The following is a 15,368-nucleotide window of genomic DNA, read 5'->3' as shown; positions in this document are numbered from 1 at the left end:
GTAAGCAAGGAAGCAATATGTGGTTGTTTCAGTCACATGTAATTAGGCTTGGTTACAGGCTGAGTTACAGCAGGCTATGGGAAATGGGGGGTACCAAAGGATTCATGGAAAAAGTAAGTTTTGATGAGGAATATGAATGAAGTAAAAGAAAAGGTATTACACAGGTTTTCTGGGAGCCAATTTCAAGTATATGGGGCAGCAAGTGAGAGAGGGCAGAGTCTTTTGAGGGAGCAGGAAAAACTTGGATGGTGGTGGGTGGTGGAGCTGGAGGTGTAAAGACTATGTATGGAGATATAAGAACAAGGCAGGGAGGCAAGGTCACAGAGGACTTTGAAGGTAAGGGCAAGGAACCTTGGAACAGAGAGGAAGCCAGTTTACAGATTTAAGGATGGGTGTCACATTATCAGAGTCCCAAGAAAGTTTAATGATTTGGGCAGAATACTGGATAGGTGTGAGGAGACCAAGGTGGGACAATGGAAGATCCCAAAGGATAAAACTGTTATCTACAGGAGAGATGAATAGGACATGGACCAGAGTACTTGCCAAAGAAATGAAGAGGAAGAGCCCTATTTTTGCAATATTGTAAAGAGAGAAGCAACACAACTTGGCAATCGACTGAATATGGAGAACAAAGGAGAGGAGCCAAAAAATTAATCCAAGGCTACATGCCTGTTCAACAGGTTGACTAGTAACACTAGGGAGAGGAGGTCTTAGGGGGAAAGATGCGATGTTCAGGCTTTGATATATTGAGTTTGAGATGATAACAAAGCAGCTAAGTAAAAATATTAGAGAGGCAGCTTGGAGACGTGGGATTAGGGTGAGAGAGACCATTTGGGGTAGACAGCTGCATATGGGTGGTAACAAAAGCCATGGGATTTAATGAGGTTATCCAGTGGCAGTCTGTAGAGAGGACCAAATACAGATCAATGAGGGACTTCAACACAGAAAGGGGAAGCACTTCCACCTTGGAGGAGAGAAAGTCAACAGAACAGGAGTAAGCAGCAAGTTCCCAGAGTTTGGAGGTGAAGTGTAGGGAGAAATGGAGTAATCGTTGGAGATTTAAACACACACACACTTTGTCTCATCTTTTACATTGGCATGTTTGAATACAGTAGAGAAGAAGCCAGAGGAGAGAGGCATTGATTATGCAGAGGTGAGGAAGGACAGCAGGAGAGAAGACAAGGAGGAAGCCAGAGAGGATGGAATCACTTGGGGGGGGCATATGGAAGGGTTAGAGGACAGTAAAATAGTCAACTTATCAAGTGAGACATGGAGGGGGGAACAACTGATAGAAGGGCAGGAGCAGCAAGGTAAGAGGGAAAAGAGAGCAGAGTGCATGCTTTTGATACCAAATTGTATACTTTTGATTATTAGAATGAACATTATACGTAAGCAACTTTTCAGTTCATGAAAGTCTAAGACAATATTAGCAACAGCAGCCACTACAATGATCCAGAACTTTATTGGGCATGAGACATTATTACCATCTTTAATGCAATCCTGTGGGAGAAGGGAGACATTATAAGTAGAAATGAGTATAGCAGCAGAATTTCTGAGGATAGAGATATCAATGTTCTTGCTCCATTTTCACTTTTTATAAAACAATTTTCTTTCACCACAATACAGCATTAGAGGATGAGAACACAAGATGAGCCTGTTGGATTAGGTCGGTGGCACATCTAGTCCAGCATCCTGTTCTCACAGTGGCCAACCAGATGCCTATGTGAACCTCACAAGCAGGACCTGAGCGCAACAGTACTCTGCCCTCCTGTGGTATTCAGAAGCATACTGCCGCCAACAGTGGAGAATCTCATTGCTTTAAAACCCTTTCATCCAAGATGTTTTAAAATAAAATTCTCACTGGTATGTGTGTACGTGTGTTCATTCTAGGGTATGGCTAGAACAAGATGATTAAATACAGACAATGCAGGTGCCACACAACTGTATTAGAAATTGGTTGCATCATGCAGGCAATTAGCATGGCCTCAACATGCCCAGGTTTTCAAGTTCATTACTAGGAAACTCCCAAATCTCACATGTGGCATATATTACAAAGTGCTGTTCAAACCTCAGTTACATCCACAGTAAATCAGCACACCCTAAAAACAGGTTAGGGCAAGTTCATCATCTTGTTTGTTCTACAGGTTACTGCACATTTCTGTAAGGCTCTTCCTAATGTATTTACAAAGCTTCCCCCCCCACCACTTTTTATTCCATTCGGTCATACTGAAGTTTCTATAACATAACAAAGGAAATTATGGAAAGTCAAACCTCAGTTGCAGGTACCTCAATCCTTAGATTACAGATAGACATCACAGCTTTTTCCCTGTTCAGCTGGCAGTGCAGGATCATAACATCAAAAGTGGAAATGGCAATCCTGCATCACCAATTGAACCAACAAATAACTGCACATTCAGCCGTGTGGAATTGTGTGTCTGTAGCCATTCTGTGACTCCAGAGAAACAGAGCTGTGGTGGAAATTTCTCTAGAATTGTTATGCAAAGCACACAGCAATATATTCCTACAGAAATACAGTCCAGAAAACACAAGGTCAGTGACATATATCCATATGTATATACTCTCAGGATCATGTCATTACAACGTATTTTAAATGCCAAACGTAATGTCAGAAGTCCTTAACAGTTGTTTGGTAAAATTACAGTGAGTTATATTCTGTTCACTGACAACTTCCCTCAGTTTCTTTGCAGTTTGCAGATGTCAGGAACTCTAGAATTTTTATCATTGAGAAAATAAACTTTCCCGGCTTTCCAGCCAGTGCGTATATTGGCATGCCAAATGACAGTATGAAATTTTGCAGGTGTGATGAGCATCTGTTAGATTAGTGTCCAAACTTCGCAAGTGATGAGTAACTAAAAACTTCTTTAACTTATACATTTTATCTTTTAAAAATGTATTCTAAAGTTCTGCAAAGCTAGCACTATCGAGCTGCTTTCTTCAAAAAGCTGCACGACAATTGTCCCAATACAAGGCCACCCATTGCATGTGGTCAGAATGTTGCACTGTAGGTGCTGGATCAGGGCTAATGAAATAATAATGCTAGCTGTTCTTTCAGTTCAGGAATGGAGAACCTGTGGCCCTTCAGATATTGCTGGACTACAACTTCCATCATCCTTAAACATTTGCTGGGGCTGATGGGAATTGGAGTCCAAGGACATCTGGAGAGCCTCAGGTTCCCAATCCGTTTTAACTGTATGCAAAGTGGCATATTCTACTCCACATGTTAAAGGAAGTAACAATGTACTAATGACAGAAGGGTGTATTGTGAATGGAATTAGGAATCTACAAGTGAGACCCACAACAAAATGCCATTTCTCCTCACCCTTAAGAGAAGTGCTCTAGTTCCTAGAACTAGCCCAGCGCTAGCACACAGCCAGGCTGGGCCCTTGCTGACGGCCTCTGACGCTGCCACGAATTGTGGAGTGGGAGCTCCCAGGCACACACCCCATACAGGCAGCATGGGCTTAACTAAGCCTGCCTGCCTCACCTACCTGTCACATTAGTGTGTCAGTGTGTGCACCCCATGGAATGCGCGCTCATGCCCACCATCACCTAAGATGGCAGAAGGGGCGTCCCTAAGGGGTGCGGGGCATGCATACTGACACCAGAGGCAGGTGGGGCAGACTGGCCTATATAAGCTGTATTGGGTGTTGGGACGAATGGGGCTGCAGGCCCAGGCAGGCTGGTGCCCAGGAGCCCAGTCATGCCTGGTGTTGGCCTTGAATCCATAGTTCCTGATAGACTGGAATGGAAATCTTGTAGAGCTGTTCAGGCCTCTTGAGTGGGGATGGTGGGAGGGAAGGAGGATGGAGTTTCAGAAGTAGGGAAGGGCTGTAGGACACCTTCCTCCCTCCCTCCCTCTGGCCTGCTCCTGCTATACTAGATAGGCTAGAGGGCTGCCAGCCCCCAACTTAGCATTTTATAGCGAAATATCAGGGGACACAGTTTTAGAGATGTTCCATCTTCTGAAACAATCCTGTGTCGTGCAGGGAGCATTTTTTTTTTTTTAAAAAGTCAATGCACATCCTCTCAAACGTATTCCCCTTCTTATATTAATACTTAACATAAGCTGACAGGGGTTTGAGCAGGCCAGTTCTCACTCTTCTGCTGGCCTCCATTTAAAAATATTTTTTCTTCAACTGACACACAAACATTCCGCGTCTCAGTCACTGTCTCAACCACAGATATAACTCTAGGCTTCTTGACTGCTGCTTTCCTTCGACATGGGATAGTGTACCTCTGGCCTGCGGGCCAATCTTGGTTTGCAGAGGGGGGGATTTGGTCCAAAAGGCCATTTTTAAAAACCATGCCCATCTCAGACAGGGGTAATGCCAGTTGATTGGTGGGGCTTGATTATGCATTGACTGGTAACTAGGGGTTAAATCCTGCCCAGTTTAGCTGTGCGCATGCCTGTTCCCTAGTTGGGAACAGGCATGTGCAGCCAAAGCTCAGTGTGGGTATGTTTGAAAGTCCTTTTGCAAAAACCCTGCACTGCTCTCCAGTTTTCAGTGGTTCAAAGAGCAGCATGGGGCTGTTTGCAAAAGGGCTTTCAAACAGCCCCACACTGTGCTTTGAAGTCCTGACCGCCCCGCCAACCTGTCAAATTTGGCTCTCCAAGGGTGGGAAGATAAGGATCTGGTCTGCCAGCCAGAACAGGACTTTTCTCTCCATCCCCACCACACACATCACAGGTTCAACTACCAGGAGCATTCTGTACACTCACAAGCTCATCTGTTGTTGTTTTTTAATACCATGTTCTTTAAGTTCACAAACTTATGTACTTCTGTGTACACCTAGGGACTTCACAAAATATGTACAAGTCACCCCCTTATTTCTGGGTAGCTCTGTTTCACTTCCAAACTTATAGGCCCTCAACCTCCTGAGTTCACTATTAGAAGAAAAAAAGTACACCCTGCAACAAAATGTTGCAGTGTGTCCTCACCTCCTAGCAGGCCTGCTCCTGTTTAAGGCTCTTGCCAGCCTGCCACACTCTTTTCCAGGATACAAGAAACCCTCCCCTCCCCCACAGTTTTCCATTGTCCTTTTCCAACTGGCACTGAACATTCCATGGCTCGAACCTCACTAGGCTGTCCTTAGATTTTTTTAAAAAAGTTCTTTTTGTACTTCTGAAGCCACAGCCCTCAAGCATGCCAATTCCTCACTCTTATTTCTCAGTGGGCTCCATTTCTGTTGACACTCATCACCTGAGATCACTATTAGAGTGATGATTCAACTGTAGATTGTCACAATGTTCTAAACGTTTTTAGATTACATAATAGACAAAAGTCTATTTCTTAAATTTTGCTATAAATAGCTATTATGATTCAAAATGTTTTTTCCCTCTGTAGAACCAGGCCCTTATGTAAAAAATGCTCAAAAATCTGTAAATGGCCTTCTAATTGACATAGATGCCAGCTATTTACAAGGTCAAATTTCACATTCCCTTGGATCAGATGTTTCATTGACACACACAAGTTTTCCCCTGCTGCCAGAAGAGCACCTTTTAAAGACTACCCTTTATTCCCAATGGTTTTAGGAGTCCTTTACCAGTCTTACAACATACAAACACAAATCCTGTACAACTAATTCCCTTAGGAAGCAATCCTGCTCACATTTAGGCCACTGAAGCATCATAACAGAAAACAGCTGCTGTCAGAACGGTACCTTCCAAAGGCTCATTGAGAGCAAGAAAATAAGGGAAGAAAAAGAAGCCAGTCAGTTTCACACATTACAAAAGCAGTAGTGAACAAGGAAACTGGGGCAGCTTCTTCTTTCACCATTTCTGCTGCAATGTGGCAAGTTGGACTTATGGATCTCCTCTCCTGCAAGGTCTCTGGGGTCACAACTCACACTGTAGCAATGAGCTGCAAGTCCCATTCCCCACGTTACAGTAAAAGCAGTCCTCTTTTGCAATATCTTTGCAGTGTGGAAAGCGTCTCTCAGCCCATAGCATAACCTGGTTTTAAGATGGGTTTGGAAACTCATAGCAGAAGAGGAATCTGTAAAAGTGACTTTATTGATTTTTCAAGTTTCTTTCAATGAGGACTAACATGATAGAATTACATGAATGGATTATGTTCTTGGTTTGCTTTAATCTTATTTTGAGTGGTGCTCCACTTTTTTATTTGTACTGTTGTATGACTGGCAGTGGCTTTTGGAAAATCAATAAAGATTTGGATTTGGTAAAACTCTATGAAATAAGACTGCCCCTAACACTACAGAATGTATTCTTCATCAGGGATGAAAGCTCAGAATTACCATAAGATAGCTTTTAAAAAGTTATCTGTAGCAAGTCTTAGAACAATGCTCATATCTATTTTGCCATGTGCACATGTAGGTAGAAGCCACGGAGACTTCTTGCTGTGCATGCTTATGGTGAAATAAGACATGCATATTCAGTATATATGATAGTACTCTCAAGGAAGGTACATAGAATCTACTATAAAAAGTAAGAAATTTATCGTGAATGGTGGCTCTCATATGTTCAGGGCCAGCCCTAAGTAGCACAGTGTTCTAGAGGGTACTCTGTATTACATAGCTTGCCATACTTCTTGATTATCCTTCTTCATGATGTGGAACTAGAAACAAGTTCCCAGAAAGGTTGCTTCTTTAAGCTGGTTGACAAAGCAAGGACACGCTGGAAACAGTGTTAAGTGCTGCTCCATCAGAAGAGGGGCCTTCCACCTGTTGGGACGGAACATGCCCCCAGAGGAGTCCCCGTCACACCAGTGGAAAGCTCTGCTAGAGTAGATGTACCACTGAAGCAGGGGGTTCCATGGGCATGTTGACGGTGGCCTTCAATGAGAGGATCCAAAGCCTCATTGTTCCCTCAACATGTCCACAGGTCAGGCTCAAACCTACACCAGCTCCAGAGCTGGCCTAATCATATTTCCCTTCCCCTGCTGTTAATGGAAGGGGGAAACAATCCAGAAAAAAGGAAGAAAAAGCAATTTCCCCACCACACATGCACCCCAACTGGAAGAAGCTGGCAGAGCTTTGGTTGTGTGGAACAACCAGCATGGAATCTGCCCTGACTCCATGATAGGATTGTGGCCCTAAAATTTATCTCAGTAAGACACTAGAGTAAAGCCTTCATGATGCTCAATGAAAGAAAAGGAAAGGAAATAGACCCCTAAAGTGCCTTACATCTTGGTTTCTGCTGATCAAAATAAGGAGATTCCCCACCAGTCTAAAGAAAAATTGGAAAAATGCAGCCATTTGGCAGAGAATCCATATTACAAACAAACTTTCAGGACAGATGCCATAGTATTAAATATTCTGATACAATGTCATAAATTAAGGTAGGAAACCATGCATAACCATTTTTCCTATCTCTCTGAGGCAACAGACCACCCGTTCTTCTTGCAAGTTCTTTATGGAACACAGCACTAGGTTTCTCACAAGGAAAGACATAATTTTGCCAATATTTAGGATGCTAAGGGGACGCATTACACATTACATTTTAGTATAGGTGCAGACAAAACAATTTTTATAGAACTATAACATGAAATGTGTGGAGGTGATAAATGCATGGTTCTGGCCCTGTGCATTAAACAGGCATGTGCCAGAGAGTCAGGAGTGCTACACCATCTTGCATTCTTTTCTCTTCTACAGAAAAGCTATGGCCTTTGCCTTTGAAATTTAAGCTAATAAACAAGAACTGAGGCCTCATCTTTTTGTACAGCGATGTCGTAACTAGCACCACAGAATATGCAGCTGTGGAAAATGCTAATTTTTCACAACAGGTCATAATGAACTACAGTCCAAAAAAGCAGCAAAAAAGTATCACACAATTATCAAAGCTTGAGAGATGGGATTCCTGAAAGCTAAGCGTACTTCTGCTTAAAGGATTATTTTCACAACTATTTCATTGAGCACAAATGTTAGAAGCCAGCCCAGACAATTCTGAATGCAATCGGAAACGAAGAGAAACAACATGAAAACCAGTATTTCTCTTGCTGGCCTTTTCACCTTGTTTTCTGGCTTCAATGAAAATGGCATTGTTTTGGAGAGTTCCTCATATTACTTACTATACAACTTAGCTTCCTGTTCTTTTCTTTTTCAGGATTTGCTAGTGCACAAGCTACCACTTCTGAAAAATTTGAATACCAGTATTGATTAATGTTGTTGCATGGGGATTCTTTAGACAACAGCAGAAAAAATAAATACTTTAACACAAACTATTTCAAATAATGGAATATTTCTGATCCTATGCACCAGAAGTAAGCCCCGTTAAGCTCAGCGAGGCTGACCCCTGGTTCAGCGTGTTTCTGATTGCGTCCTAAGTGGTACGATATAGTCTACAGAACTGGAAGCATACGCAAGTCAGCTGAAGAATAAAATAATACATACACCAACAAGTCTCCATGCTTCACTAATAATTGCATACTGGAGTCGGTTCAGAACAAAACCATCTATCTCTTTTGTCAGCCTAACTGGAGATTGTCCAATCTTCTTCATCAGCGCATAGGTTCTCTCTATCGTAGAAGGTTCTGTTTCTGGGTGAGGAACCAATTCAACCAGAGGCACATAATATGGTGGATTTACCTAGATGCAAATAATATTTAAAAAGGAGAGACAGAAACATATTTATGAACAAATTGTTATGGTCAGTTAACACAATTTAAAAACAGTATTATGGAACTGAGACAAGCCTTCCTACAGTAGCAGTAGAAAATAATAATAATAATAATAATAATAATAATAATAATAATGATGTTGATGATGATGATGATGCATCATCGGTGTGCATAGCACTTTACAGAGTACAAGAGGATAGGCACCTTCCCTGATAAGCTTACAATTTAAAATTTAACACTGGAGGAAAAACAGAGGAGAGGGAAGGGTAAACAGGAAAGCAATATGCAGTTCCAGTTACACATGCCTAGGCTTGTTATAGTCTGACTTGCAGTGAGTCATCGGACCTAGGGTGGGTTTGTGCCACAGGTTTCAAGGAATAGGTGGGATCTGAATGTTGAATACACAGGGTGGAAGACCAAGTCTTTTCTGTCTTTTTCCCAAGCCCACTTTTTGTGCTTTTTTGATCTTGACAGTAGTCAAGACTAACCAAGGCCTGTCAAGCTTCTGATGGCTCCATTACTGCCAACCTCAGAGGCAGAATGCCTCTGAATGCCAATTGCTGGAGAGGGCTATTGTGCTCATGTCCAACTTTGGGGTTCCCATTTGGTTGGCCATTTTGGGAACTGAATACTGGACTAGAAAGTCCTTTAGTCTGATCCATAAGTCTGCTTCTTATGTACAATGAAACCAGCAGGGCTCCTCTTATGTAAACCTGAATTGTGTCAATACAATTGTGTCACATATAGGCTGCAATCCTATTCACTCTAATCACAAGTAAACCCCTTTTAGCACAGTGGAGTAAATATGCATAGGATTGTGCTGGTACTTTTATATCGCTTTCCAATCGTATGCCAAGGTAGCGTTGGAAGTGGGGCAAGAGCAACTCCTGTTTGGGTTCTTTTGTTTGTATTCCAAAGGGAAGATAGAGTTAGGGTCCTCCAGCTGGCCAAGCTTGCCGACCTTTACCTGTGCTGTTCTCTACCTAACTTCCTTCCGTTGTAAACTGATATGCTCATGCAGCTGACCTGCCCCTCCTTCCTTTGTCATCTTCTTCATCTGTCTGAGGAGAGAGGAGACATCTCTGTCTTTGTTCTCTCTCCTGAGCCATGAGGGCAATACTCAAGTCTGGGCATTGCACCTCCAACTTAGTTAGTTAGAACTAGGTATGCCTTTCCTATCTATTATGTATTTCCATCAATAAAAGTAGCTTTTCTTATTTTACTAAGTCTTAAGTCTCAGTGATCTAAATGCAGGATAAAAGCCTGCTACTTAGGTAAATACACACACTGGCACACACACAGCTCAAACATCTGAGTATCTCTGCATATTTCCATAACGGGTAGTTTATATAAAACTGTATCACCACAGATTTCAGGCAAAGCATCAAGCACCACCATATCAAAGTAACATCCCTTTGAAAAACTTCCATATAAATGAATAGGAGAATTCAAGACAAACAAAGCTGACCCCCACCCCAAATCCAGGCTTCAACAAAACAAAATTATCAGAGTATCTTGGTGTACTTACAGGATGTGCCACTATACACTGTTTAACGTGCTTTAGTCCAGTAAACAATTTTGTAGGTAAAAGGGTGGAGGTTGAGCTGCTTAGAATAACATCATTACCAACAATAAGGTCTAACTGGCCAAAAATCTTCTTTTTCAGTTCTAGGTTCTCGGGTGTACACTCCTAGAATACAAAAAAGTATTTATAATATTTCATTCAAACATTTATTTCCACAAATGTATTCATTTCACAACTTAATTAGCATTTTTTTTCCTTTTCAATATTTCAGTATACCAGAGTTGTATGGAGACCGCCTGGAAATCGCATGTATGCGGCCTCAGGTTCTATGATGAAAGACAGGCGGGGTGTAAATGTAATAAATAAATAATGGAAATAGCTTGATAAGGGAAGTTGTAAGTTAACACTGTACAGATCTCCAGGATCAGCACATCCAGGATGGTGAGCTTATGAAAAAACTAATACACCAGATAAGAAGGCTAGTCAAACCAGAATCTTTTTACAAATTAGCCTCCCTTTATTGCCTTTACAAAAACAATTGTTCTATACCCCCCTCATTATCAAAACATGTACCTTTTTCATCTGATGGAAGTACTATCTAGGTTGGAAGTAACAGCTATGGGTTGTATTCAATTAATCTTTACTCAAAGTAGACCCACTGATATCAATGGGCCTACGTTACTCATGGGACTGCTTTGAGTAAAAGTTAGTTGAATACAGCCCCGTGTGTGTATTTGTATGCCCTAATGATATGTAATATTTATTTAATACATTTATAAAGCACTTTGCAAGAGAAACTGTTCACAAAGCATGTACAAGTATAAAATATTTAATCTCTCTGACATTAACAATATTTTTATTTTTATTTCATCTTGTTCAATAGTCTACATCTGTACTGGAATTGCTTTTAGATGTTGAAAGGACAGGATATAAATTTAATTAATTAATTAATATATTTCTGATTATATAGAATGAAAAATCTTTTATATTATATTGTTTGTGCCTGAGCTTCATATTCCTTTGCTCAAGCACAAGTACTGTCTGGAACATAAAACATCTCCCATGAGGCCACTGATTTCCCAAAGCTTCACACCGCACATTTTTAAATGTTACCAGTTAACTGAGAAATCATTGGACTTGTGGCAAATGTTTTATGCTTCAAGAATTAACCAATCTCTCCAGATATGGGAGAAGGAGAGGAAGAGCCACTCAGGTTGGCACATAATGGAATTTTACTGAGCTTTTAAAGTCATGAAATTCTGAGTGATAAACAGGGCCATTTCAGAACAGAAGAGCAGACTGTAATACATCCCTTTATTGATGCAAAACAATGCTTTGCTCGCAATTCCTGGATCAGTTCAGTCTGCAAGGTGGTTACCTTTAAATACTTTCCTTTAGCAAAGTCACAAGGCTCAGAGAACTCTGTAGATACTTGTTCAAACTAATAAAAGAGCAGCAGTGAATAGTTTTATTGTGAGATTCTCCACCTGAAACCCAAAGCTTTCTTTGAGATCAGATGATAATCACAGAGGTGAAGCTCAACACTCTTGGAAACTCAAACCTACAATGATTATGCAAGGCCTCTGAATAGACCATTTGCTGAAGGCTTCTTTGATAGTGGCACAATTGTATTCAATTTGTTGGAATGGTGCAATAAAAGTTTCTGTCCTTGTCAAGCATGGATTTGTTTTCTGTCCTTGTCAAGCATGGATTTGTTTTCTATCCTTGTCAAGCATGGATTTGTTTTCTTGGTTAGGAAGGCTAACTCCCTGAAGAAGAGCAGGGGAATTAAGCTCTAAACCAGCTATTAATGAAGGGCTTCATCACTTACTACCAACTGAAAAGCCTCTAAAACTATTCAGATCACCCTGAGAAAAAGATCAAGCATGAAATGGATAGGGCACTGTACTGAAAAGTCAGCTCACCTCAATACAATTCCACCTGAGTGGATTTTAAAAAGACACTGTATATTCCTGTGCCCATTTCTGTTTTGGTGAGGATCACACTTCTCATCTGCACCAAAACAGTAAACCCTTATTTGAAAGCCCTAACACCTGAACGAAGGCTACTGCTGTAATCTGACTTTCAATTTAACTGACCCTTGTAAAAGCCCAATTACGACATGCCAATTGGTTGGTTTTTACACCTTACTATTGAGAGTTCCCGCTTCGTTTTTTTATATTAAAGCTCTACATGCCGTAAGCTTATTGTGTAAATGTAGACAATTCAGAGTAAAACGCATGCCAGCTGCATAAACACACACTGTCCCTAAAAGACCCAGAACTGCATCATGTGACAACTCCCACCTCAATGAACACTTGAATTGCTTCGATATCCTATGCAACACCAATAAAAAGTCTACCCTTGTTCTAACCTTTGTAAGTAGGTTTTGTACTGTACCAATTCATGTTCCCATGCCACAGCAGTCATCATCATATAGGATTCCTATCAGGGCAGTGCTTTGTATGTTGTACTCTTAACCCTGTGAATCCCCTTCCAAGGAAAGTTTGCCCTGCTTATGTCTTAAAAGCAGGAGTGGGGGATCTCAGGCCTGGGGGCCAACTGTAGTCTTCCAGGCCTCCCTTTCTGGCCCTAGGAACTCTTCTCAGGACATACCCCTCACTAACCTTGCTTCACACTCCTAGTGTTTTTGCCTGGCTGGAATGTATCTTTGAACACTGATAACGCCTCTTGCTTGTCTAGATGGAGGATGGAGAGAGGTCTAGGTACAAATTAGCATCTTGTAGAAAGGTAATATTTACACTGTTGCTCTCCCCATTTTGTCTCTGGCCCCGCCCACAACTAGCATGCGGCCCTCAGAAGATTGCCAATATAGGAATGCGGCCCATAAAAAAGGTTCCTCACCCCTGTTCTAGAGACATGGAAAAACCCTCCTCTTTAGGCCTACTTTCTGTCAGCGTAGTCCGTTTTGCTCCTCAGTTATACGTTTGAATCGGTTTTTGTCTATTTCCAATTTTCCAAGTAAAGTAAGTTTCCACTTTTGTTGACATAAAGCACTTTCGGGTTGAAACATGTAAGAAAAGTGGTACCGAAGTATTTTCATGTATGAAGAAAGAAGGTAAAAAAGAGCAGCAGCCTCTATAGAGAGCCAGTAGTAGCTAGCATAGCAGGGTGAAGCTGCTTACCTGGTCTCCCCACACATGAGTGGCTGCTGCTTACCAGGAAGGGTGAGGCAGCAACAAGGTCAGGGCGGTGCAAGCGGACTAGCAGAGCCAATCTGCTGCTCCTGCCAGGGCCTTGCACCATGCCAGCCTCCCTACCCCTCACCTTCCCAGTACACAGCAGCGACTCACCTGCCAAGAGGTCAGATAAGCATCTCTGCCCTGCCCTGCTCTGCTGTCCATTACTGGAGAGCACTCTTATGATGGTTCAGATTTTTATTTGGGGTATTGAAGGTATTTTAGGTTCCAAACATTAATAACAAATGTGCTTCAAATCAGGTTATTAATCTCAGTGGTTCCTGTAGCTCTAAATTGTCAGTAACCACATCTAGTCCCGTGCTTAGGCAAAGGAGCCAAATATTGAGAGGCAAAGTTAACCAAAGGATTAAGAAACACCATTAGATATTCTTACATTACCTAAACAGTGTAGTATAATGTTTAGAAGTAGACATGTGGCACATAAATACTTTTGCTGTTTTTAAAAATAAAACCTGGTTTGAAAATTGCTCATATATAGATCCACAGAGCTAAAGTTAGCACTCCTTTATTTCAAAAACATGTCTTTGTTTCAAGAACAATGAACTGATAAATACAGCCCTTATAAAACAAGTCTAAAGGACTCCATTTATCACAGTTCTTATAGCGGCATACACCATATTTAGAGAAGAGATTTGAAAGTGCAGTCAATTGTCTCTCTCAAGCTTCACATAGTTGAAACTGTGGATTATAACTACACATTATCTTTACACCAGTAGATTCAACTCCAAAAACATTCCTCTTAATTTTTAGGTTAGAAGAGTCTCCATCCTTAAATGTTTTAGTTCTGTGTTTTTTTAATTAATTCTCCTGTTCTTACATGTCCAATTCTCAAACAGTACTGAAAATGTAATTTAAAAGAAAAGCTATGCTTGAAGCCACAACTTGGAACTTTGATATGATCCTCTGTATCTGCTAAAGGGGAAAAAATGCACACAGATTCAGTTCTCAAACGGTGCTTACAGTGGCCCCCCTCAAATCCCTCCATGTCTCGTCTAAGAGGTATTTGCATGAAAAACATTTTTTCTGCATCGTGGCCATTTAAAACAGCTGCCTACTTGCATAGAACAACAGCAGCATGGGTCTGATCTTTCAGCTGTGAGTAGGGCTGCCTGGAGGAAGTGTAGCTTCTAAAGAGATCATTCACAAGCATACCACATTCGCACAGAGCAAATATACTTTCCTAATGCCAGAAAGTACGTCTTCAGTACAGCAGGCATGTGCTAACCCAGTGGTTCCCAACCTTTATGAGCACGGGACCCCCTTTATAAGCTGAAAATTTTTTGTGACCCCCTCCCCCCAGGGAGGCAGGCTGGCTGCAAGGAAGGAAGGGGGAAAGCAGCCTTTCTTTGCAGGCTTGCTTCTTTTTGCTTCACAAGAAGCCCTCTCCTTTCATTCTAAGGGCGTTGCCAGTAGCGGCAGTGCAAGGAGATGGGAATCAGTGATAGTAATCCCCTCTTCTTCCTGGCATCTGCCATGTATTTTATTGGCAGATGCCTGCCCTTATTGCGCCTGAAAGACGCTCTGGAGCTTCAGAAAAGGCCTCCCCTCTCATTTGGAGCAAGGGGGAGGTGTCATCTGCAGCGGCAGTGGAAAGCAGACAGTGTCGAGGGAGTGAAGACTTTTTTAAAAAAATTAATAAATAATTCATTTCTTTACTGTTCACGGCCCCCTCTGGATTACTTCGTGGCCCCCCTGGGGGTTCCGGCCCCCAGGTTGGGAACCACTGTGCTAACCTATCCATTTCAGGCCATTTTTTGTTTGTAATGCACATAATTATACTTGAAAGAATACAAGCCATGGACTTCCCGGAAGGAGTGCTGGCTGGTGGTTGTCTCTGAGGGAGCTCTGCCTCAGAGGAAGCTTTTTTCAGTTAAAAGCTGGTCAAGAGGAATCTTTGACAGGCGTAAATATTCTCCAAGATAAAGGAGAACCGAAGAGATTATCCATGAAACTTCGTTGAGCTGTAGATGGCTGGATTTGATCAGGAATCCCCTGAGATAAGAAGGCTTATCTAGCAGAGGAAGA

The 15,368-nt window shown here is 41.7% G+C and overlaps 1 protein-coding gene across 1 annotated transcript in view; it reads right to left on the bottom strand.

Moving 5' to 3' along the window:
* CRYL1 (crystallin lambda 1) overlaps positions 1–15,368 on the bottom strand; it is an 87,915-nt gene that overhangs the window by 14,989 nt on the left and 57,558 nt on the right. Inside the window, exons 4-5 of the mRNA XM_061628592.1 lie at positions 10,126–10,287; positions 8,371–8,565 (exon numbers count right to left, since the gene is read on the bottom strand). Of these exons, the coding sequence (XP_061484576.1) occupies positions 8,371–8,565; positions 10,126–10,287 (357 nt within the window). The remainder of the gene's footprint in view (positions 1–8,370; positions 8,566–10,125; positions 10,288–15,368) is intronic.

The sequence above is a fragment of the Rhineura floridana genome, chromosome 5 (genome assembly GCF_030035675.1).
Source record: "Rhineura floridana isolate rRhiFlo1 chromosome 5, rRhiFlo1.hap2, whole genome shotgun sequence".
In the NCBI taxonomy this organism is placed as follows: domain Eukaryota; kingdom Metazoa; phylum Chordata; class Lepidosauria; order Squamata; family Rhineuridae; genus Rhineura; species Rhineura floridana.
The sequence above is the reverse complement of the archived record's forward strand: the minus strand, read 5'-3'. Positions and strand labels throughout refer to the sequence as shown.